Source organism: Sapajus apella, unplaced genomic scaffold, assembly GCF_009761245.1.
Source record: "Sapajus apella isolate SASKATOON/1434 unplaced genomic scaffold, GSC_monkey_1.0 scaffold99, whole genome shotgun sequence".
NCBI classification, from domain to species: domain Eukaryota; kingdom Metazoa; phylum Chordata; class Mammalia; order Primates; family Cebidae; genus Sapajus; species Sapajus apella.
This window is the reverse complement of record NW_022437039.1, coordinates 4,724,445-4,750,960: the sequence shown is the minus strand read 5'-3', so window position 1 is coordinate 4,750,960 and position 26,516 is coordinate 4,724,445. Positions and strand designations below refer to the sequence as shown.

The 26,516-nt window shown below is 42.6% G+C and overlaps 1 protein-coding gene across 1 annotated transcript in view; it reads right to left on the bottom strand.

Moving 5' to 3' along the window:
- The window catches only part of RBFOX1 (RNA binding fox-1 homolog 1), a 2,532,432-nt gene that overhangs the window by 63,264 nt on the left and 2,442,652 nt on the right, over positions 1-26,516 (bottom strand). Inside the window, 1 exon segment of the mRNA XM_032257864.1 lies at positions 17,415-17,495. Coding sequence (XP_032113755.1) covers positions 17,415-17,495 — 81 coding nt within the window.

The window sequence follows — 26,516 nt, the reverse complement described above, 5'->3', positions numbered from 1 at the left end:
GCTTTTGCTTTGCACTGCGGACTTGCCCTGAATTTCTTCTTGCACGAGATCCAAGAATTCTCTGTTGGGGTCTGGATCGGGACCCCTTTCCTATAACGCAACTGAAACTTAGTCACAATCCCTAGAAAGATAATTTCTACTTCCATCCTTGGAGGTGCTTCACTGACTCAGAAAAAGTAACCAGATTTAGGATGAGTATGATTTCAGTGCAAGGGGAGGCTGCTTGGACAAGTTAGTTACACTTGAAGTGATCAGAGCCCTCAATTCGTTAAAATTCTCCTTGATGGCAGCATGCTATCAAGATTTAAAATTGTCTCTTGTTGACGGAAAAGCATGATTCAAATTTTGGCCCCAGACAGATAATATCTATTAAAAGGTATTCAACACATCTCTCTTTCCATATAACCTCAGACAATGCTCTCTGACAGCCCAGCAACAATAGTCCCTGAATAAACAGGAATGACAGAAAATAACAACTTTGATAATTCCTAACTTGTCAAACTTGTAGCTGTGCCTTCTGTGTTTCTTCCAATCTTCATTAGAAGATTTCTCCCTCGATGCTTGGTTTAGGGACAGCATGGCTTTCTTCCAATGCCACTAAGACAAATTCATTTCAAGGGCAAAATACGTGCACACCTACAAGTGTCTGTCACACTTCCTTTAAACTCAGCATAGCATGGAAGAATGGATGTTTTTCTGACTTGCTATAGGTGTGGTGTGGTGTGGTGTTCTATAGAATTCTGGAACATGGCGATATGTATATTTGGGATAATTACCTGGACAGGTGATTCAGATACAAATTAAACAAGAGTAAACTGTCTTGTCTTTGAACCAGGTAGAGAGAACCTCTTACATGTTTACTGTGAGGCATGACACTTACCTTTTGACTGAAAGTTACATCAACTGTCCTAGTTTAGATATCTGGATCCAGATATGCCAAATATGTACTAGTTTAGAAGTCTGGATCCAGTAAGTGATCAGTGAATGACTAACAAAGCCAGTGCAAAATGCCAAATGGAAACTCACAATGTTCTCTCCATTTCTAGAATTAATATTTTAAAAAATGTTTACATTAGGCCGGGCGCGGTGGCTCAAGCCTGTAATCCTAGCACTTTGGGAGGCCGAGGCGGGTGGATCACGAGGTCAAGAGATCGAGACCATCCTGGTCAACATGGTGAAACCCCGTCTCTACCAAAAATACAAAAAATTAGCTGGGCATGGTGGTGCGTGCCTGTAATCCCAGCTACTCAGGAGGCTGAGGCAGGAGAATTGCCTGAACCCAGGAGGCGGAGGTTGCGGTGAGCTGAGATCGCACCATTGCACTCCAGCCTGGGTAACAAGAGTGAAACTCCGTCTCAAAAAAAAAAAAAAATGTTTACATTAATGTTAACAGTCATTGCCCTATCCAATATTTGTAAATGCCTCTGTGTTTAAAAAAAAAAAAAAAGAAAAAAGAAAAAGGAAAAAGACAACTATGGTCATTTATAACCCCAACACTGGCAGGTTTTTTTTTTTTTTTTTTTTTTTTCCTAGTTCAACTTCAAGTTAACTCACATGTAAGCAGACCACCATTAAGGACCAATGGGGAAAGGATGCAGGTTGATTTGTGGATACAAATCAACAGTATAAATCCTTAGTTTTTGGCATGAAGGAGACAAGAAAACCTGTAGGTTCATTATACTGAAGAGATGCCTTCTGAAACCTTATCCAACATGAATCAAAGAGAAAAATCTGGTATCACTGCCACACAAATTGGATTTAGCTCATAAGCTAAAAATGAATTTCTCTCAAAACAGGGCAAGAGCTTTTGGAGAAAATACCAATTGAGCATCTTGTTGACAGATCAGCATTTTCAACCCACCCACTCTCACCCTTCAGCTAGATTTATATACGGAGCATATTTTGGGGGAGGTTAGTGGAGTAACCATCTCCGTTCCTGGGAATAAGACGTTCTCTCCCGTGGAACTCGATGAAATGGAAGCTGTAGGGATGTAACAAGAGGCATGCAGTGGTGGTGCTGAAGTATCACGGCAAATCAACATTTTAAAACGGAAGATGTGTAGGTGTATCAACCAGCCAAATGGGCCATTTACTAAAGTGTCAACTGCTAACTGCCTGCCTCCCCCTCAGAAACAAAGCCCCCACCTCCCACCTCAAATGAGCCCTGCACTCAATGTATTTACAGTGATGAGAGTGTCTTCTCTCCCTCTCTTTTACGAACATGGTGCTTACCTTCAAAAATAAACATAAATGAGATCATCTCACCAGCCAGGAATTCCCAAGAGAAGAAACACAAAACCAGTGGAAAATACTTGAGGGTTATAAACTGCATATTAAAGTTTTAGAGCTCTGGGAGAGATGGAAGAGTAGCAGATGCAAAACCCGACAGGGGGGCGGATTCTGCATCAAAGCCATAAAAATATACAACCACTTTAATGGGCAATTATTCTTTGCATTTGTGCGCTGGTTTGAATTTGCATGAGATTGCCAGATGCCCGGGAAAAGGTGTGCATCCGGATGGATGAGGGGGGGCTCTCTTTGTCCCACTCCTCCTCTCCCTTTGCTCCATAACGACACATTTCCCCACCCTTGGAAGGTTTTAAGACTGAGAAATACTCATGCAAATTTGGGGAGAAATTGTTCTGTGGGTAATTTATGGTAGGAAGTATTCACTTACACAATTCTGGGGTTGCAGATGCGCTTTCAACAGCAGGTTGATGGTTTTGCAGGATTCCCCTTGGGGGAACTCCCATTCCGTGTGCTGGACCATAAATTAAGAAGGGGCGTAATAGGTAAGATACTGAGGGGAGATGAACCGCCAGCCATAGCTCATAGAGCAGCAATTTCAGAGGCAGGGCGTCGTGCAAGGAACATCACAATGAAGAGTCAAAAAATCTGATTTTTCCAAATGGCAAAATATGTTTTCTCCTTTTTCAGAACGAATCTCAAAAGTGCATCAAATTGGTTTATGACACAGAATTTACACGCAACTAGGTCACACTCTCTTTAAATGGCCTGGGATGAACATTTTAACATGATGAAGCCTATTAAATGCTACCTCCAAACAAAAATGGAAAGGCTTTTCATCATTTTTAAAAATCCAGTAATTTCAGAGTTTGGCCGAAAAAAAAAAAAAAAAAAAAGGTGAGGGTGGAGGAGAAAGGTTCCATCCTTTCAGTCACTAATAAAAAGACAAAATGGCCACTTAATTTCTGGAATCTCCAGTTCTCATATCCACATAGATTTATCCCCGAAACACACATTTGGGATTGACCCTTGTTTCAGTAGGAAATGCATGTTGCCATTAAATACTGCTGTTTAGAAGTGAATAAATCTACATTTTGGACAAACAGTTTCTTCTAGGACATCCTCATTTGAAATGCATTGAATAGGAAAACAAAAATTTCTAATTAATGTACAAGTCTAATCACCATTCTCCACATGGAAGAGTAATTTTTCACTGTTCATTTGCTTGGTTTAATCTCAACACTGACATTACAGAAACGCAATGTCCTATAAATCTCCGCTCATTTGTTTCTTTAATATTCATATTCCATTGAACTGCAGCTGCTTGTTGCTGCAGTCTATTACAACATGCAAAAGTGTCGATAAAAATATTATGAAAGGCAAGATGCGTTTCTTCCTGGCTGCGCGTGCCATGTATTTGGGGAAAGACAATAAATGACTCGTGGATTGTCCCTCGGCCTGCTGCTTGGTGGGTGATTAGTGATTAATTACCTTGCAGCAAATTGACATGGCACGAGGAAATTGACACAGCCCTGATTAATTAACTTTTTATGGGCGGTAGTTACTCACAAAACACTGCGTACCATAATTGAATCTCTTTACATAACGTCATGGTACAAAAGTTTTAACCAAATCCAAATTAACCAGAAGTTTCTAGGCTGTTATGGGTCTGATTGGGATACGTCAAAGGAATTGGCAAGAATGTGAACTTGGAGAGAAATGCACAGTTTTGAAGGGGGAGGGGAAAGATGGTGACAACGTACTGCCCTGATTGTCTAAGCCAAATTTATTGAACTAAATCTCGACTTCAGCTAGACTTGGGGAATAAGACTGTAAGAGGCTAAAATGTCTCCTTTTCCTCCAGCCTCGCTTGGCTGCATTTCAGTCACTTTTGCAGATTCTCTCTCCTTTGTCCAGTTGCTAACTGTGAACTTGACTCCCAAACTCAGATCTCAAATCTCAACATCACTTCCTCCAAAGGCTTCACCTCTCCATCTAATCTCATGACTCCTGACCCCCACGATGGTTACCAGTTACCATCATATTACCCCGCTGTTGATTTATTTTTCCTTCTCCTCAGTTTCTTATCACCTGACTTGATTTCAACTTCCTTACAGGTATCTCAGTAGGGAGGTCCTGAGGACTCTATGTTGGTCCCTACTGTGTCTCCAGCAACTGGAAGAGAACCGAGCACAAGGTGATATCATTGATAGGTGTATTAACTCCAGTGAATAATGAACTCAGAAAGGCACAGTCCTTCAGTTACAAAAGACAATGGGTGGCAATCCAAACACGTTGTGACAGTGGCTAAGATGCTGCCTGAGAAGGATGCATATTCCCAGAGAAACTATGGGTTGGTGATGGAGTTAGTGATAAGGGATTCTAGACCTCACTTGTCTAAAAACCCAGGCAGTGATACCTGAAGTAATTCAAGGAACAATGTGATTGCAGTTGGCAAAATTCGAACCTTGAGACTCCATTATCAGGTAAAGGAAATTCAATTGCATGAGAACAGCTAGGATTTACTAGCACTTGCTAATTGCCAGACCCAGAGATTAACCCACTAACATCTCACAAAACCGTATGAACCACGACTGTTGCTATCTTCACTTTGCTGGGGTGGAGATGGAGGTATAGAGCAGCAGCTTGGATACTCACCCAGGGATTTGATCCAAGGCAGCCTGACACCAGAGCCTATGATCTTATCCATCATGCAACACAAAGGCAACTCCGGTCAGGCTTGGGGAAAAGCTTTCTACTTCTATTCTCTCTCTGCTTCTTAGAGCCTCTCAGTTTGGAGTCCCTCTTATTGCCTGTGCAAGCTGCTATATTGTCTCCCTACATCCACGTCAAATCTGAGACAAAGCCAGCCCCAATTCATCACGGACTGGGTTACTTTGCAGGGGAATCTGTTGACAGTCTCCCAGAGATCTCAATATGCTTCTTGTTAGAGGATAGAGGAGACTTTGGAGGTGCATGTGTGTGCCTGCCATTTCTTCTCTGTTACATTCTTCCCCCCCACCCCCGCCCTTCTCATTAGCAGTAGATCCAAATCTTCTGTTATATATGTATGTTCTGAGATTTCAGGACACCTGGAAAGGCACTGTTCCTTTTCTGCTAATTGGATGCTGGCCACAGGGATAGCCACTGATTTATGTTCCTGATAAGAGTTCAAAGGCAAGCTGTTTTCCTTTGCCACTAGGGTTTACTTCCACATCTAGATGTGGGTGTGGGTGTTTCCGGGGGGGGGTGCTATTCAACCCAAAAACATTGGGAATACAGATTCTGTAGGATAGTGAGCAGGGCTGCAACACTACAGTGAGTAAAGTCCTCAGCTGCACACAAACCTGATTACTACCAAACTAATGAGCTCCTTACGACTAAATTCAACTAGAAATTTTTAATTTGGAAGACTGGAATGAGAAACTTACTTCAAAGCCTTGGAAGATTTGCATAAGAAACTTTCATAACATTTTGGGCTGTTGCACGTTTTTCTGTATATAATTGCCTTGTTAATATGTTATCAAATAACACCTTACTTACAACTTGGGTTTGAAATAAGTCTCCCTTTTGTGGAAATGAAAGAAATTCGTCATCTAGGAAAAATAAATTACATGCAGTGAGCACACTAGGATTTACTCTGAGCAAGGAGTCTGGTGTTCCCAAAGGAGAAAGGTTCCCTAACTTAACAAATTAACAAAGCAACAGCAAAAGCCACACCACCATTCACGCACATGAATATTCTTTGATCGTTTAAGGTCTTCGTGTCTCTGAGCAAAGGCAGTAGACTTGGTTTGAACTAACTACCATGCTGTTCCTGCTTACCTCCCAAAGTTAGCTGTTGTATCTTTTCTCACAGATTATACATGGTTGGATTAATCTAACAGACAGGTGGTGAATATCGTGGGGGCTAAATGTGTAGCAATATGCTTTTACTGTGCAGAGGAGGTATTTGTGATTGGTCTCCTCACAGATATTGACAAGTTTCCCCCACCCTGGGCAGGATTTTTGTAACATTTCATTTGGCAAAACCAGAATGAGTCTCGATCTTGGAGTGTTTAACTTGGCAGAACCACGAAACATATTTGCAAAGGTGCCTTCTGTCCTTTGAAGGAGAAGACAAAGCCCTGAATAGCTGAGATCTATTTTAATTTGGATGAGGCAATTCATCATAATCTATTCATTTAACAAAACCTGGACTGATAACAATGTTCTTGTTTCCCAGGAAGCCATGGAAAAAAACCCCAAATTATTTATATAATTACTTTATCCAGTGCATATACGTACTGCAGCTTCAACTATTAAATCATTCATGTTCTGTCTAACAGCTGGCTGAAACAGCAAGTTCAGTGAATTGTCTCTCCAGGTAGGAACAGGGCAAGTGAGATAAATTAGCTTCTATATGCCGGGCTGGATTTCCCATGGTTCTCTTGGGCTGACGAAGCTCCCGAACACGAAGCCCTCAGAGGGGGCTGATGGTGGCTCACAGGATGGGTACGCGACGCACATGCATTGTTCATTTCACTCCTAGCCATCGCTGTGGGGATAGCAGGTCTGTCTGTGGGTGCTGAGGTCGTCTACTTTTGAGCATCAGCTTTCAGACTTAAACAGGGTCCAGATCCTTTGATCAATGCTAAAGCCCACTTGAAGGACAGGTGCTCTCTGAGCCTAGGGATCATCTACCTGATACCTGAGCCAGAGCCTCCTAAACACCCATATAGCACAGACTGAGGGAGTCCCATTCAGGAATGGTCCACCAGGCCAGTCACTAGACTAATGTCAATCATCCAAACCAGCTTCTTTGGTGAAATTTATTTTGAGACAGGGTCTCACTCTGCTGCCCAGCCTGGAGTGCAGTGGAATGGTCGCAGCTCACTGCAACGTCAAACTCCTGGGCTCAGGCGATCCTCCCACCTCAGCCTCTCCAGTAGCTAGGATTATAACAGAGCACCACCGCATCTGGTTTGGACTTGAAAAAAATGCTGGAGAAGATGGCTTCTAAGACAGAAAAGGAGAGCGCAGCCGTTTGAGGAGCCGTAATGCCTCAAGCAGCCTAGAAGACTCTGCATAGCAATCTCATTTGCTGGTCATGGGTAGGTAGGTAGTCATGGCTATTGACATGGCAAGGAGACTTGGCCAAGGTCCTAGCACTAGTCTTACCGTGAGAGCTTACTCCCAGACCTTCCTGAATCCAGCTCTTTTCACTAAATCACGTTGTAGCTCAAGAAAAATTCTGTAAAACCGCTAGTGGGAATTAGGATTTGCCAGAAAAAAAGAAAAACAGTCTTTTGGAAATGTTTGAGATTGCTGTGGCAAATACGAAGGGTAAGGCTAATAGATACCCACAGACTGTTAGGCCTTTGCTGTTTTCTTTCACATGAATAGCAATTAGGCATCAAGAGCCTACGTGCAGGCAAACAAAACTCAAGGAGACAGATCTAAAATACGTGGTGTGGTGTTTGGTCCTGAAACTGCATTTTCTTAACAATGCTCCCAAGTTGTCCAGGAGGAATACATAGCTTTGGGCATGACAGGTCTTTCATACCCAAGCATGATATAAGAAAATGGTGTTTTGACATTCTTAGCAAAGCACATGTTTTTATTACTAGGTTTATATGAACTATACCAGGCTCTGTTTTCCCTTTAATGAGAGGCAACCTGAGCTTCTCCTCATGATCTTTGCACTGAGTAGGAGATTTATTTTGGAAGAGAAGGGAAGGAGCAGCCACCTCTGTGATTGGACACATTTCTGTCCAAGAAGCCTGGTAAGCCATGAGACTGTGATTTCTCCAACTGTTGAGTGACATGAGCGCCCTTGAATTCAGCCTCTCCCCTCCTGAGCTGATCATTCCCAGCTCTGTAGACCCAGAGAGGGCTTGGCTCAATTTACAAAGCTGAGCCCTTAGGAATGTGCACCTGCTCCACTGCATCACACTCTCCTTCCCATTTCAAGAATGAAGCAAGATCTTGTCGTTGGCCCTGCAACGTACCTGCTCAGAGCACTGAATGTAAAATGGATTTTTTTTTTAAATTCTAAATCCACATTAGTTTGGGGAAGCAGATAAAGTGCAGATAAGTGCTTAAAAAAATAAACTCTCAAAATAAGCCTCTCAAACTATTGAAGGATTTCTCTTGCAGCTGATGAGGCTGGATGAGGGTGAGTATTGTCAAGGAGTTTAATGCAGGAGGTGGCCCAGCCAGTTGATCCTCTTAAGAGAATGTGAGCATTAAAAAACAGTTTCTGTCAATGCTATCACAGGACTTGGGGTTTCCAGGGAATTCCCCCAGAACAATTGCCTCACTGCCTTTCTGAAACATCTCATCTCGGTCTTGTTCTCTGGCTGTGCATGCACCAGAATCCCAGGGCAACATAGTTTATTGTTTTAATATCTGTCTGACACAAAGCAAACGCATCCTCTAGTGACTCCTTATCTGTCATATGTATTTCTGTGAAAGAAATATCAAGACAAATAAGATGTTTGGGGGCACACCACGGGATGGTAGTTTCTGCAATTGGCGGCCTTTTGCAGAAACAAGACACCCATCTGAAAAAGATGAAAGCCACCATTCTGCATTGAGATTAATAACCAAAGCAACGACAGAGAGCTACATAGCAGCTGCCTGAAATGTGGATGCCTCTTTGCAGAACTTTCCCTTTTAAACAACTGGGGATGGGAGGTTAAACTAGTGGTTTTAATTTTTTCCTGAAATTGGTTAGAAAGGTCAAAGAGGGTGGGGCAGGTGGCTCATGCCTGTAATCCCAGCACTTTGGGAGGCCAAGGTGCGCGGATCACGAGATCAGGAGATTAAGATCATCCTGGCTAACATGGTGAAACTGCGTCTCTACTGAAAATCGAACTGGGCATGGTGGCACGTGCCTATAGCCACAGCTGCTCAGGAGGCTGAGGCAGGAGAATCACTTGAACCCAGGAGGCAGAAGTGGCAATGAGCCGAGATTGTGCCACTGTACTCCAGCCTGGGCAACCGAACATGACTCTGTCTCATGACTCTGTCTCAAAAAAAAAAAAAAGACAAAAGTGCTAGAGCCTAGCCAGAGATATCAAAAAGGGAAAAACTGCCTTTCCAGACATCATGGGATGGGGAGGAGAGAGCACAACCTTGGCCCAAATAGAGATAGTGGACACGTGTTGAGAGGTCCCACAGGACCACTTCTTGCTGAGCGAATTCTTAGAGCATGCTCCTTCCCACCTCTGGGAGAAGGTTCAGAGAGTAGTGAAGAGGAACACGCTTGGTTCAAGGCTGATCTAGTGGGTGATCTTGGTCAAGCTTCTTTAATGCCCCTAAGCCTAAATTACCTCCTGGGAAAAGAGGGCATAAGTAATCATACCTGTTCTATGCTTTCTTCTGAGGACGAAGTTCATAAGAAGGGAGTAGCAGAATGCCTGACACGTGGTGATGCCTAATAACCATGATTTATGTTTATGGACATCATACTTTCGGGGCTGGAACTAGGGTAACAACAGGCATTGCAGAACTTAAGTCAGAAGTGGAAGGGGGGAAACACCCAAAAACTGTAATGAAGATAAATGATGTTTTAATGCAATCTTTTAAAACTTTTTTTTTAAATCCTTGATCAGTAGACTATCAAAATTTAAGTAGTACTGGATGAAGCCAGATTGGATCTTTTTTTTTTTTTTTTTTTTTGAGACGGAGTTTCGCTCTTGTTACCCAGGCTGGAGTGCAATGGCGCGATCTCGGCTCACCGCAACCTCCGCCTCCTGGGTTCAGGCAATTCTCCTGCCTCAGCCTCCTGAGTAGCTGGGATTACAAGCACGCACCACCATGCCCAGCTAATTTTTTGTATTTTTAGTAGAGACGGGGTTTCACCATGTTGACCAGGATGGTCTCGCTCTCTTGACCTCGTGATCCACCCGCCTCGGCCTCCCACAGTGCTGGGATTACAGGCTTGAGCCACCGCGCCCGGCCCCAGATTGGATCTTAAGGCTCCAAAAGAAAAAATTAATAAAATCTATTCTGTCTTGATACTCTGTTTAGCATGGATGTTTTTCCATTATTTTAGATTTTTAAAAACATGTCATTAAAATGCTATTTGAGGAGTTGGGGCACCCCTTTAATCTTTGTCTGAAGTGAGCACCTCACTTGCTTACCTTCATCCCAGAGCTAGGTATTTTTAAGCACCCCCTCCATAAAATATTAGAAAAAAAATAGGGAGGAAAGCAAGAAGCTGTCAGTTACTGGCAAGTGAGGGAAAAAGAAGACATAACTCTTCAAACGAATGTGTCAGTAACACAATGACCTTATGTGTACTTTCTATTAGAGTCCAGCCTGCTGACATTTCCTGTATTCTGCAGAAGAGGAAGCCATAAATTAATTTAGGTCCTTACTTTAATTGCAGAAACCCATGGAAGTTCTATCAATTACCTAAAAGTAAAATAGTGCAGGCCTGATTTATGTATGTTTCTGCCACTTAAATCATTGTTTTATGAATTTCACCCAATTACTTCCATAAAATCTGTAATCAATATATCAATTAAAACTACGCCCCTACCGCTTGCCCTTGAGTTTCACAGATGTGAATAAATGAGGAAATGATTTTGCATTTGATAACATGCAGGTTCCCAAGCATTTGCCCATGATACCTATTTTTTCTTTTGAGGTGGGAGGGCTATCAGGGTGAAAATTGCAGGAGAAATGGTCATGCATCTTATGTTAACTTGAGGTTTTGTCCTGATGTGGATCTGACATTCAACTCTTGACTTTCATGGAACTGTGGAAAATACAGCCAATGGCATTGATAAGCATATAAAACCATAAAGAACTTTAATCTGGAAAATGCTTATCTAGCCCTTGACAAATAAAACTGACATCCCCGTATCAAGGGGCTTGCTATGGACTGAGTTATGCCGCCTCCACCCAAATTCATGTGTGGAAGCTGTAACCCCCAATGTGACAGTATTTGGTGATGAGGCCTTTTGAGAGGTAATTAGGTTTAGATGTGGTCCTGAGGGTGGGGCCTTCATAAGATGAGTGCCTTTATATGAAGAGACACCAGAAAGGGCTTTTTCCCCTCTCTTTCTTTCTCCCTCCCCGCTCTCTGTCTTGTGAAAACATGGGAGAAGGCGGCCATCTGTAAGTCAAGAGGAAAGCCTTCACCAGAACCCAATCTTGTTGGCACCCTGATCTAGGACTTGCAGCCCCCAGAACCGTAAGAAGATTCTTATGTATGGTGTTTTGTTATAGCGGCCCAATCTTACTAATACGGTGCAAAACAAAACTTGATCTTGACAGGCATTTTGTAATCCAGAATGATACCTAAAAATAATTCGAAAAGACAGACACATTTGCCTATGTAATTAAAAATGTATAGTGCAATGTGAGCAACATCCATCATCAAAATAGGAAATAGATTTGCGACTTCTAAGCTATTCATAGGTTATCCTCCTAATGAACAAGTATCACTCACATGTGAATTGACAATAAAATGAGAAAAAATTCAAACGGAGATGTGTACTGGGGATTCAAAAGTATGGTCTAAATGCAAAACGTAACAGATGATGATCACTAATAGGAGAAAAATACAAACTAGAACAATTTGAGATGTTAGTTTTCACTATGCAATTGGCAAAAATAAAGAGAGCAAAACATGTCAGTACTGGCAGGAATGCTGGGAGGGAAACAACACTTCCATGTTCGGGAATGCTGAGTGTAGAATGGGAAGTAGTGGTCTGTAAGGGTGTTGGCAAAGATGTTTACCAGAGTCTTATAGCGGGATTATACAAAGAAGTAGCTTTGAATGCCTGTGGCTAGAGAATGGTTGAATTGACTGTTGACCACTTATGCCATTAAACAGTATGAAAATATCTAAAAGGCTTAAAAGGGGAAGGTCACAATGTATTATGTGAAACTAAATATGATTAATATATGGAATGCCCATGTAACTAACACCTACACTCTCCTCTGTGTAAAGTGAAACTAATAACACACCCCAAACATTGCATGCATGGATGTCCTTTTCTGAATAACCATGGAGAAAATGTAGAAAAGTACTGGGCATCCAAAGACTTTATTTTAAGGGTTTGTGTTACTGGATAAAGTGAAGATGTTATCCTGCATTATTCCAAGTGCGTGCGTGTGTGTGTGTGTGTGTGTGTGTGTGTGTGTGTGTGTGTGTGTGTGTGTTTGCGTGTTTGCACACTTCACACTGATTGCAATGAGCACCTGTTACTATTGTAATTAAAAATGTATTCATAAAATCATGAAGACAACAAAAGTAACATTTATGTGCGTCTGGAAACAGCTACTTCATATGTAAATAAGGATCAGTGATAGCTCGCTTTGCTAATCTGAATCAGAAGTGAACTTTTCATTCATTGAACCAATGATTTACCTCTTGATACTTCAACTAATGAAAATGGAATTCATGTTTTAATTTCGAAGAGATGTGGTATGTTCTTTACCTTCCTGTTTCTGCCTGGTGCCAGTTTTGATGTTGAGCATTCACTGTATGCAAAACAGTGCTGCCAATAATACAGCTAGTACTTCTCCCTTGAACAAGAGAAGGGGGCTGAACACTGGCCTTCAGACGGGGATGAACAGCACACATGCCAGCAGCCCTTCCCGTGTCACTAAACCTTCCTGTTAAGGGGTTGAATTGTTTCCATTGAAAGCCTACTGAAAAATAATGGTCAATCTTTTGCATTTGATACTAGGTAATCTTGCCTAATTCTCCAGAGTTTTGTTCTTTCTTTATTTAAGTTGGATAGAAAGCAGGCCCAGTTTATACTCTGGATGAGAGCAGTTTAGTGGGACATGTAAGAGGATGCATAATGACCTGCGACAATTTGAACTAGGGTTTCAAACCCACGTGAAGTTCAGGGGTGAGGGAGAAAAACTGGAGTCATTTGGGGTCCGATGGAAGAGTCTGTGGAATTAGATTGTATAGACCCAAAGTTCTGAGTAAAAATCCTTCTCTTAATACTTTTAGGTGTCCTGGGTTACATATTTGGGATGATTCACTTAATGGGGAAAAAAACCTCACCATTATACAAAAATACATCCTCAAAAGCAGATAACTTCAGTAGGAATTATTTTCATTACAGACTAATTCAGCAGGGTTCCTTTAAAAACCATCTCCCCTACTGCATTTAAGGGTGTTATTTACAGATGATTAGCTCTTTGGCTAGGAAGAGGTGCAATTTAAGTCTTAAAAAATAAAATCTAAGGCCATTTAAAGATCTACGGAGGAAAAGAAGTACAGCAAAACAAAACTCCAGAGCTATCTTGGAAGTCAGTAGACACACAGGATTCAACATACAAAAGTGTCATTTACACACACCTTTTTCAGGAGCACAGCTGTTCAACAGAAATAAGGAACACATGCATTTTCAAGTTAAAAAATAAGAGGATCCTACACGATTGCGGGGAAGTATGGTAGCCTCAGCTTTGAGGGCAATGGCTGGATTCCTAGAGAAAAAATTTTCACCTATCAGAGTGTAAAGACAAAATGTGTGACCGAGCCCTGTGCAAATGGGACCTGTTGGGAGAACAATCCTGGATGATGAGTATAACTGGTATGAGGGGTGGTGTGTGTACACAGGTGTTCATGCAAAAATGACCCTCGATGTACTGGCTGAACTGTGGCAGGAAATGAGGAATGGCTTTGTACTAGAATATACATCTAATCTGGAAGAGACAAATCTAAGTGAACGTTGCAGAGCCAGCAAACCACAAACGGCCTAGACCAAAAAGCCGTAAAGGGGAAAGGAAACTGCAGCAATGTGTCTTAGGGATGTGCAGATAAACTTAACATTCAACACCGATGCACAGAGTACAGATAGAAATAATCGAAAACCCCTCTGGCTACCCAACTGGTCTCAGAGCTGGTCACCATTACAAAATACTAATCGAGTTTGAGAATCTGAATACCCTTGCTCAAGCGTCGATAAGTGAAGATTCTTAATGTAAGAAACTAGGTTTTGTTTTGCTTTTTAATGGGGTAGTAAAATTAGCTATTTTCTTTAAAACTGCTTTATTAAAGAGCATTTATTTTGTTTAATATTTTTGAAAAAAGTGCTACGAACCTAAGTTCTTGAGAACGGGGGGACAGATTAAAATATAATGTGAAACAACAGAGCATTATGGGGCCATGAAGCCATTTTCATAAAGAGTACATGGCATGATAAGATGAAATGTGTAGGTAATATGACTGATAAAATTTAGAAATGACGTTGGATGCACATTGTAAGATTTCCATAATTATAAATTTTTACTTTAAAGTACAGTTACACGCAGTGCAGTGAGATTGCCACTTTGTATTTTTAATACTAAAATCAACCCTTTAAATTGGAGATCAGCACACTCCTTCTGTAAAGAGCCAGGCTGTTAAAATGTTAAGCTTTGCAGGCTGTTTAGGTCTCTGCTGTTTTTGTTGCTTGGTTTTTACATTCCTTTAGAAAATCTAAAAACCATTTTTAGTTGATAAGCCTTGTAAAACAGGCCATGGGCTGGGTTGGGTAACCCTTGCTTTAGGTGGTTTCATTTTCTCTGTATGCTTCAGCTATTTTATAATGGAGAATGTGGGAAATATTTTCATGTGTGCTATGTGAGACATATGCTTTCCCCAAGTCACTTGACTAGCTATACCGGCCCGGCGCAGTGGCTCACGCCTGTAATCCCAGGACTTTGGGTGGCTGAGGTGGGTGGATCACGAGGTCAGCAGTTCAAGACCAGCTTGGTCAAGATGGTGAAACCCCGTCTCTATTAAAAATACAAAAATTAGCCAGGCGCACTGGTGAGCGCCTGTGATCCCAGCTACTCAGGAGGCTGAGGTAGAATTGCTTAAGCCCAGGAAGCGGAGTTGGCAGTGAGCCAAGATCACGTGTCATTGCACTCTAGCCTGGTTGACAGAGTGAGACTGCATCTCATTAAAAAAAAACCAGAATAGCTATACCAATTCAAACTAGCACTCTTCTGGAGTTGACTGTTTTGTTCACTTGTGTAAAGAAAATGGATACATAGATATGTCATACAATATAGAGCCATACTGTGCAATATGGTAACCATTCGCCCTGTGTGGTTAGTTAATGTAACATAAAATGAGATAAAAATTTGTGCCTCAGTCCCATCAGCACTGTGCTGGATAGCATAAAGATTTTATCCCAGACGTTTCTATAGGACAGCAGTGTTAGAGAAAAAAATAATTAATATTCTAGGACTCAACCCTATGGTTTTGGTACACCAATTCTCCTTCAGAAAATATTTATAGAGAAGAAGGTAAGCCAGGTGCATGGAACAGTGATCAGATTTAGTCAGATAGACTCGGAAAGGCAGCTGAAGGATGAATAATTTTCCCAGGTTCAGAAGACCAATCTACCACATAATGGCTCTGCGATCCTGGGCAAATTAATCCACTTCTGAGTGCCCTCCATGTCCTCAGCTGTAAAACAAACATGGTGATACCTACCTGGTGCAGGTTTTGAGAGGAATACACAAGTCTGCACATGTGAAATGTGTAGTAGCAGTACAATTCCAGGAGATACTTGGACACACATCTACACTGGCCCGAAGGGGGCCGTAGCTGTCACAAATTCAGAAAGAACCACGTCTTGCCAGTGTGGTTAGATTTGGGCTTCTTGGGAGGCACAGAAAAATATCTTGGCACTTAATCAATGCCAAAACTGCTATTGAAGATCATACTCTGGGTCAGGTGTGGTGGCCCATGCCTGTAATCCCAGCACTTTGGGAGGTCGAGGTGGGTGGATCACCTGAAGTCAGGAGTAGAACAACCTGGCCAGCATGGGGAAACCCCATCTCTTACTAAAAATAAAACCAGTGGACATGGTGGTACATGCCTGTAATCCCAGCTACTTGGGAGGCTGAGCATGAGAACTGCTTGAACCTAGGGGCGGAGGTTGCAGTGAGCTGAGATTACATCACTGCACTCCAGTCTGGGTCATAGAGTGAGACTTAGTCTCAAAAAAAACTCTAACAAGGAAAAACAACTGGCTGTTGGACCTCCTAAATACCTCAGCCCCTTGCGTGTGTCACATTATATTTCATTTCCCTGTGACCACTGGTAACCTTTGCCATCACAGTGAGGAGATTGGTTTTCCTCAGCTTCCCAATTTAAGAAATAAAGATGCTGGGTTTTGGCATGAAGTTGAGGATTCTCCTGTGTCTCTTATCTCTGGAGCCTGGTATTCCTGCCCTCATTCCCACCCCTGCCTTTTACAACCAGTCTAAGAAGCAGCCCCCACCCCCACCCCAGGGCCCCCAGACTCACTTTTGAACACTGACCCTAAAGACAACTCATTGAGCAGTTATGGAAATGTCACAGAATTTACGTGCTTTGTACAAAACAGATGATAAAGTCTCAGCTGTGACTGGGAGACTCTTTAAGCAGGGACATACCCTCTGGGAGAACATGGTAGAATTGGCGGCAGCTTTAATTCTTCCACCTGCTCTGGGAATTGGGGCGAGGGTAGGGCATGCTTCACACCAGAGCATCCACCCCAGGCAAAGAAATTTGGTTCTGCCATATCAACATGGTGATCTACATCGTGCATTTAGTTTTGGTCTTTTCCCTCCAGCACTTGACGGCTATACTTACATATGTTTAAATGCCCCAACTTTTTAAAAGACGATTCTTTATTGCTACTCTCTCTGCACTTCATTAAATGAGGGGGGAACTACATTTCTCTTTGCCTCTCTTCATTGAAATTACATAGCAAAGGACAGAATAGCAAACAAGCAGCAAGCTGCAGGCTAGTAGTATGATCAGGAGACAGCCATGTACAGGAGTCCTGGTCGGGCATCTTCTGCTAGGCGAGGGTGCCTTCTGGGTGGCCTGCATATGCTATTAAACTATTTTGATATGAGTTTGCAAAGCTATGATAAAAGGCAGGCAACGAGCTAAAGCTTCCCACCCTCCCATACCCCTCCCCACCAGCCCCACGCCCACATCCCAACCATTGGACCCAAATCCTGACGGATCTAACAAAGAATGGCCAGGACATCTGGGAAGTGGCACGGGAGACAGAGACATGCTTATGAAAAATAACTTCACCTCAGAGACACCCACGAGAGGGTGGGGCGGAGGGAGGGGGAGAGAACTTACATGGCAAGGAAGGTGATTGGACTCAGATTTATGTCACAAAACAAAAAGAGAGCCACGACAGTGGGCTTACTTGCGGAAGTATATACAAGTGAACTGGGGGCACTGTACATGGAAGATCCCTCCTGGTTGGCCTGGCACAACAGGACCGTGCCTACGAAAGAGAGAGAGAGATGGTATCTGGTTTGGGAATTGGCACACTACACCTGAGAGATCACGGCAATGCAAGTGAGAAATGAAAACACAGCCACATCCCAGAGCGCAGGACAGGGGCACCCAACACAGCCCCCTGCCTTAGCCAAAGGGAATCAGTGGAAGCCCCACCCCCCAACCCAGCCCACCAAGCACACGTCATGACTTTTCACATGGGGTTGTGTAGTGGGGTCTGGCTGCCCCAGGACCCACGTTCAGATCAGGCATGGAAGCAGTGCGGCATACCGAAAAGGCAACTTTAGGACTACTGGAGGAAACTAGATAGTAAGCCTGACTCTGACACCTCTTCACTGTGTGATCTTGGCAAGTCACTGTACCTGTCTGTGCCTCAGCATTTCCATCTGGAAAACAGGGGTAAATATACCTACCTCCAAGCAGGGCTGTGCATCGTATAACTGGAGATGTACCCAAGTCAGGGGTTGGCCATGTAATAAATAATCAATCAATAGTAAGCATACATGTTGATAGGCTTAGAGAAAACTTTACCTTCCCTCAGAAATCAGTCTTTCTGATTCAGTTCTTCACAGGAAGAACAGAAGGTAGAGAAGAAATAAATGCAAATTTTTGCCATGCCTGGGACCCACCCTGGACACTGGCTAAGAGGATCTTTGGCTCCTGCATTCCCACTTTCTTCCCTAAAGCTCTCTGCCTTCCAGCCAGAGAGGCTGCCTAACTCATCCTGCAAACCTCAGCTGCATTGCAGCAATGACTTGCCGCCTCCTGACTTAAAGCAGAGGGCACTGGGCTTATCCTTGCACGATGGAATTTTACAGCGGCAAATAACAGTGGAATCCTGCGATACCTCCTCAATCTATGACAGGTTTGAACAACCACCCACTCCAGGGATGACCGGGGTCAGGGATTGTCAGGGTATCAATTCTACTTTCCTGCTACTGCAAAACTCAAACTCCAAGGCTTTCAAAAGAATTATTAGAATTTTGAGGAGTTGTAAGGCCATTAGTGGTGACAGAAATACCTCCCTGTGGTTTCTGGTCACTTCCCTGGCTGGGTAAGGTCAGGGAAGTGACCTTCCCCATTTGATTGGAATTTCCCTGTCATGACCACCACGGAAAAGCGGTCTCCCACAATAAGAAGCCAGCTGTACAAGTGCATCCCCAGAACAGAGAACTTTTCTATATCCTTGGAGACTTGCCTTATGGAATGGTTCTATGATCTTTCTGTATCTTCCCTGTGATAAACACAAATGGAGTGAAAACTACCAAAATGTGGGGGGTCCTGCCACACAGAGGGACAGGAAACCAGACACAGTTCTAAAGGTGTTTTCTCCAGACCTGCATCCAACCATCCATCAGGGACCTAGTCAGAACTGATGGATCACATGAGGAGGTCTGAAAAGCTTTCCCCAAATTCTACTTCTACCCTCTGTTATTTGTGCCTCTCTAGATTTTGCACCTCGCTTCCAGGTAATGCAAAGATTTTTAAAATTCCTGATCCATCTTACTCTTTCCCCTATTATCAGTCTGACAACTCCTTTTACTCTTTTCCAAGGAGAAGCAGCCCAGGGACAGAAGTTCTACCTGAAGGAATGTCCCATAGTCCTTTTCGATCTGGTTTCCCATGCTTACAGCTGGAGAAGAACCATCCCTCACCCTCCCCCACCAAATAGCCCTTGACACAAGGGTGAAATTAGCCTTCTCTTCGTAGTAAATTTATCAAGAGTCTGGAGGCGTGTCAGTCATGATCCACCTATGCTAAACTTGTAGTTCTTTCTTCTTCTTGTAAAAACAGTTTATCACCCAGGGATGGTGGCTCATGTCTATCATCCCAGCACTTTGGAAGGTCGAGGCAGGTGGATCACCTGAGGTCAGGGGTTCAAAACCAGCCTGGCCAACATGATGAAATCCTGTCTCCACTAAAAATACAAAAAAAAAAAATAGCTGGCCATGGTGGCAGGCACCTGTAATTACAGCTACTCAGGAGGCTGAAGCAGGAGAATCACTTGAACCCAGGTGGCAGAGGTTGCAGTGAGCCAAGATGGTGCCACTGCACTCCAGCCTGGGTGACAAGAGCAAAACTCCATCTCAAAAAACAAAATTATTACAATATATTGGATGAGTGTCTTTATGTGATCTAACGTCTCCTCAGGTATTTCCAGTTTTAGCAGGTCACTGGGGATTAATATCAAACAAAACTCCAAAGAATGGAGGTCGGGGTATAAAACCCACCAAGAAGAAATGCAAACTACCCACCAGGAAAGACATTTAGCCCCCTCTACAATCAGTGCTTTTTATGAATGAGTCGTCCTGTGTGATTCTGCAGTGGTCAACCCTGTGCTTGTGCTCACTGCTAGAAATCTTCGAAAGATAGGAATGTTTCTGTAGGATATACAGAGAATTATAGATCAGAATCATCTAGGATAGGATCGTAGCAGGTTGATTTGGGGAAAGTTCCTCAACCTTCTCTCCTGTGCACACCTGGTTAAAAAAAACACTTTTACAATCGGATCCGAAGTTTCTTGGGGTGCCTAAATGTCAAAAGAAAAATGTATAACTGTAACTGAAATATACACAGAAGGACATTTCAGTATTCTCTGGTTAAAGCCCTTGGGTCAATTTTCAATATCCTCGATGCAATTTATAGAATTCCATGGGGACACAGCACAGATTTTTGCCTGGAAAGCTAACCTCTGGCAGGGCATAATGAAGCATTCTTAATTTTTCTTATGCTGTGGATTCTGAGAACCTGGACTGAAACAGACTTAAATAACTTCTTTGGATACTTTCTTAGTAGTAAAAAAAAAAAAAAATCTTTATGCAGTGATTTCGACCTTTGTAAAAACAAAATCTGTGCCTTCACAGAACTTGGTTTTTGTTTAATCTAAAAACATCCTCCAATTTAATTTGCAAAATACTTACTGTATGTTCCCTTAGTGCTTTGTGACCTTTCCTTAAAAGGAGGCTTTGAATTTGACAAAACGAAAGCAGCAGAGAACGCTGAAACCTCCATGCATTTTTTGGGGAGGGCAGGGAAGGGTAAGTGTATTTGTTTTTTAAAAAAATAACTTAAATAGGCAATAGGATACAAGCGGCAGTGTGAAGAGTGCTTACCAGGTCATTCAAAGCACTTCCCAATACAGCCCCCACATAGCTCTTCAGTGGGTCTCCTGAGCTGGATCTTGTACCTGTCCCTAGACTCCAACATAAACTTTCTACTCCCAAATGCCATGAACTGTCATCTGTATGATATAGTGACATCTTGTACTTACCAGACTTCTGTGCTTTTACTTAACAAACTCCTTATGATGTAAGTATGGCAACTAGGGTCAATTTATGCCACAAGCTGCCCATTCTTGAGCCAGAATGGAATTATCAGTTTCAATACTATCCTTTCCTATTGGCCAAGAGTCCTCACAGTCATTCTCAACACAGCCAGTAGGCAGTGATTTCCATTTGGTCAGAGTTGGTGAAGGGGATGAAACCTCCATGCCATTCCTGCTCTTAGTGTTAGGATAAACATTTGAATTTTTTTTTTTTTTTTTTTTTTTGCCAAATAGAAATTGATTTTTTCCAAGTTCCCGTGGTTCAACTTAAAAAAAAATAATAAAAAAAAAAAGTGGCTTCCCCTGTTCTTCTTCTACATAGACTAAAAGTGACCTCCTCTCTCCCTGGTCCTCAGGGGTGAATTAGTTACTCCCTATTCTATGCTCTTTTACATTTTTTTAAAGCTTCCTAATAGATCCTTCATGGTGCTGTGTTACAATTTTCTATTTACATATTGATCGTCTGAACTACCAAATCCACCTGGGGCAGAGCCAAATCACAGTCATCTTTTTATCCCCAGCGCCTAGCAAAATACCTGTCTTCAGAAGGATTCACGGATATGATTGAATCATAATACACTTTTTAAAAAGAACTCTCCAATTCTATCTTCTTGGCTAAAAAATAGCGTTTTTTTTTTCCTTTTTCTTCAACCAATGTTTCTTCTGCCTGTTGTTGATGGCAGGAAATTTGCCTGCCCAAGGTTCAAATAGATGAACAAGCTACGTCTAACTTCTGTAGATTGAAATAGCTTCCATCTATTTGAAGCGTTATCCCTCCTTTCCTGACTCTTTTAAAGTTGGCTCATCCGGTCTAACAGGAAACCTGGGCAGCCTGGTGAACTACTACCTGAACTGTCGGTGACTATATCAGCACCTGGCAGACACTAGCTCCACGGGACAGAACTCAGCCTTGGAATAATGACGGCCCCTTCCAAAGCCTGTCACACTCGTCCACTCTGAGTGCCGGCATCCCCAAGTCCTGGCAACATGTCCCCCAGCCAGTCTCGGCAGGATTTGGAATCCTCCAGTGAGGAAAAGGGGTAAGCCAGGGTCAAGGTCTCAGGGTGGGCATCAAAACCCTTTCTGCTCAGCTAGAGTCTCCCTGCAGTGGGTAATGGATCACTCTTGGCCCCTGAAGGAGCAGGGACAAGCCTAGAAGGGATGTTTCCCATCAGAGACAGGGAGGAGGAAGTGTTGAAATGTGCTTACTCTGCTGCCAACGCCTAAGGGAGGAAAACTGGACTCAAGCCGGAACAGCAGTGCAGTTTCAGAGCTCTATGCCTTTGCAGAGCCTTCGTCTTTTCCCACGAAATCTTTTCCTTGCTGTAGATAGCTCCTTTCTGGACTCAGCTCTGGCATCTTCTAGAAACCCTATCTATGTGCCTTTGTATGGTAGAGTTCAGCTTCCTTTCTTTGCTTTTTAAAATCGTGTTGTTGTAATCTAATGAGTCTCTGCCCCATTGATGCTACTAATTCCAAGAGATCAGGAATCATGTATGTATCTTCCTATCCTCATACATCCAGGAACCTAGACTGAGGTAGGAAGCAAATGAAGAGAGAATCCAAAGGTTTCTGAGAGGCAGCCATGCTAAGCTTTCAAGAAATAAAATTAGAGGATGGGAAGGAGAAAAGAAAGGGCATTTTGCAATGTCTGCCTCTTCCCTTTTAGTATCAAACGGGCACAGCTCCAAGCCAGCACATGGTGAAAAACTAGACCCTTTGCTACATAATTTCCGAATTTAAAAAATGTTTGAGGAACGTCCCAACTGCCTGGCAAGTGGGAGTGGCCAGTTAGCTTCATTAGCTCGAAGATGAAGATGGGTTAGGAAGTCTGGAGGGTGTGCTTGAAGACACAAGGAGCAAAGCCTAGACTTGAGGAAATAGCCGGGATGGAAGGAGTATTCCGCAGTACCTGTACAGGAAGTGTCTGCACATGTCATGTGCTGTCTGTGTATCTCTAATACCGGAGTTACTACGAAATTATTTTAGGCAGATAATAAGGATACAGGTTCTCTGTGGAAAACTTCCTGCAATAAGAAACAACCCCCAAACCATCTCTTTTCTAACAGAAAAGGAGGTTTGAAGGGCCGGGTGAGTAAGCTTTGATATGCAAATGCAGGCCATTAGAAACTGGGTTCACTCAATATGGCATTCCCGCTGTCTTCTCTTTGTCACCACCTGTGCCAAGTGTCATGGCCGCCTCCAGATAACACCATGTGTTCAGAACATCATGGAGACCTGCATTTGCATATTAAAGGACTACGGTAGGAGGGCCACATTTTTTGCAGGCAACGTAAATGACACATCTGGCCAAACCAATCCCGTGGGCCATATGAAAATCAGTCACCACCTCCCCCGGCCTCCCCTGTAATCTAGCACTTTTCCACGACACACAGCGTTTGTTTTTATTCCAAGCCCCTATCCCTTGTCTCTGTACGGGAGAGCTAGTCTCTTCTTTCTTCCTCCTTTCTTGCCTATTACACTTTTCGCTCCTTAAAACCACTCCACGTGTGTCTGTGTTATTAATCCTATTGGTGCAAGACCAAGAACCTTGGTGTTTCTCCACTCATCAGAGCCATATCACCTCCACAAACCTCTACTCTGTATTGGTGCAGAGTCACACACAAATAGAGTTCTCCACTGAGGTCTGGATTTCCTGATGTCACTCAGCCTAGGAAAGGAGCTTACTCTGGAAAGAGGGTTAAGAGGAGAACCCTGGAACCCTGCAGGGCAATGAATGAGGGAATACAAGAGCTTATTAGTCCCTCCGTCTCTAGTGCTCAGGCAGGAAATGATGGTGTAGTGAGTATTATGCATTTAGCAGGTACTTGTTGGCACCTACTAGTCTACTGTGTGCCAGGCACTGTGCTGGGCTTTGGGGTACATCTCCATGTGCTTTTCCAGGGTATGATATGTCACCGCTTTTAGTGCTCATAGGCTCAGTAACAAATATATACACAAAAATAACAAAAGAATGATTTTATCAACCCAAACCTTAGCCTACATAGTCACATTGTTCACTGAGATAAATACAATTATTTTAGAACAATTTTTATTAGATACAACACTTTGGCCAAAATTATATATTTCTGTTATATAATGCTATCATAGCTGAAAGTTTAGTAGTAATAGGAATCAATGCTGGAAATGTTTTGATTCTACACAAAGAAAAAGGTTTATTCAATCTTTGCCAGAGAATATCTGCGTTGCATTTGTCCCTCCATAAGAGGAGTCAGATGGTATTAGTCCTTCTTCACTGGCATTTAAAAAGAGGTACAGAACAAGTAAGTCTTTAACCAAAAACCTTTCCAATCATTGGTAAATTTTAGATGAAAAATCAAGCTATTGGGGTTCCAAAATTGTCACTCATGTCATCAGTGATTCCTTCCTATTGTCCATTGATAGAGTCATTTTTAAATGCTTTTCTGAAAAGAGATGAAATGTAGAAAAATGCTCATGATTGAAAGAACAAGCAAATGAACTGATAAGAAATGAACGCTCGGCTGAAACAGAAACCTACAATTTTTTTTTTTTTTAATCAGAGCAGTACTTTCAGAAGTGGGGTGGCAGTAATGCGGGGTTCTCAGTACCCCACTGGTTCCCCTAATCACTTGTCACCAGCATCAGTTGGGGGACTTTTAAACACAGATTGCTGGGCCATGCCCTCAGAGTTGCTGATTCTGAAGGTCTGCAGTGAAGCCTGAGGCTGTGCAAATTCTAACAAGTTCCTATGTCTTGAGAAGAGTCTGTTCCCTAAGTCTCAAGGCTATGAGTTCTTGTCTTAATTCAACCAAAAGTCCTCAACCTTATGAGAGTGGAAGGATCATTCTGAGAGAATGTTAAATGGTGAACCTTTCAGGCCCTACCCCTAAAATGTCTGAATCAGTTGTTCAGAAATCTGCATTTCTAATCGGCAACTAGCAGATCCTCAGATACACTTTGAGAAATCCAGGCCTAAGGTCATCTCTGCATAAGTGGAAAAAAAGCAGTTCTGTGGACAAAAATGTAGACTTTGCTTATGTTCTGTCTTTACCATTTTGTTCATTGACAGATTTTGTCTTTGCTTGGACAGAATTTTGAAAAAGAGTAACTCACTTCCGGCCCTAGGTACTCTGTTGAACCCTCCCTCAGGAGGCGGGCAGGTGGTAAAGATAGTACAACATCTTTGTAAAAAAAAAAAAATGGGTAAAAAGCCACACCTTGCATAATCCTGGGCAGGTTGTGCTTGGTTTTCTATCCAGGACACATAGGCATTCCTGTTACACTGTTACACACTGAATTATGTCCCTTGAAAATTCATACACTGAAATCCTAACTCTGAGTACTTCAGAATGTGACTTTATTTGCAGAGCGGTCTTTAAAGGTATAATTCAGTTAAAATGAGATCATATGGGTGGGCCTTAATCTGACGTACATCCTTACAAGAAGAGATGGAGAGGACACACACAGGGAAACCCATGTGAAGACAGAGAAAAGATGGCCATCTGCATGCCGAGGGGAGAGGCCTCAGAAAACACTGACCCAGCTTGATTTCAGACTTCCAGTATCCAGAATTGTGAGAAAATAATTTGCTGTTGTTTAAGCCAGGGGTTCCCAAGCCACGGGTCATGGACCTTACTGGGCCACACAGCAGGAGGTGAGCTGCAGGTGAGCAAGAAAAGCTTCATGGGTATTTACAATCGTTCCTCATGGTTCCAGTTACCGCCTGAGCTCCACCTCCTGTCAGATCAGTGGTATCATTAGATTTTCATAAAACTGTGAATCCTATAGTGAGCTGCACATGTGAGGGATCTGGGTTGTGGGTTCCTTATGAGAATCTAATGCCTGATCTGTCACTGTCTCCCATCATTCCGAGATGGGACGGTCAAGTTGGAAGCAAACAAGCCCAAGGCTCCCATTGATTCTACATTATGGCAAATTATATAATTAATTCATTATATATTACAATGTAATAACAATAGAAGTTAAGTGCACAATAAATGTGCCTGAATGATCCTGAAACCATCCCTCTCTACCTGGTCTATGGAAAAACTGCCTCCCACAAATCCAACCGTGATGCCAAATGGGTGGGGACTGCTAGTTAAACCACCCAGTCTGTGATACTTTGTTATGGTGGCACTAGGCAACTAATATACCTACCTGCCTTATAATGAGGATACCTTACAAAGTGGCCCACAAGCCTCAAACATCTGTTGGACCTAGAAGCCAAAGAGGTTGCCATGAGGGCCCTATCAATGGATGCAACTGCTTTCAGTGGACAGATTTATCCAAAATTTACCCAAAGCCCCAGTGGACTGTGGATACTTTCGCAGTCACTCATTTTTGAACATCAGACTAGCATTGAGCTAATGCATGTAAGAATATTTCCACAGTTAATCCCTAATGCTTTCATACCAGCCAGATAGATGAGCTTCTCTGAAGGGTTATGGTAGAGTTTTAAGTACAGTGATATTTCCATTTGGGCACAGATGTTGCAGAAAAATGTTGCTCTGTGTGTTTAATTCTTATAAATCAAATCATGTTTTAATTGTACCAAGGGATTTCCATATTTATAGGAGCCCTGAAGCAAGTCTGTCTATAGTGTAAGTAATCTCTCACTCCAATTTATTTTTCTAAGCTTTGGTTTTCATAATATTCCAAAAGAAACCATTTCTTATTTGTTTCTTCTTTTTGCTTTTTATT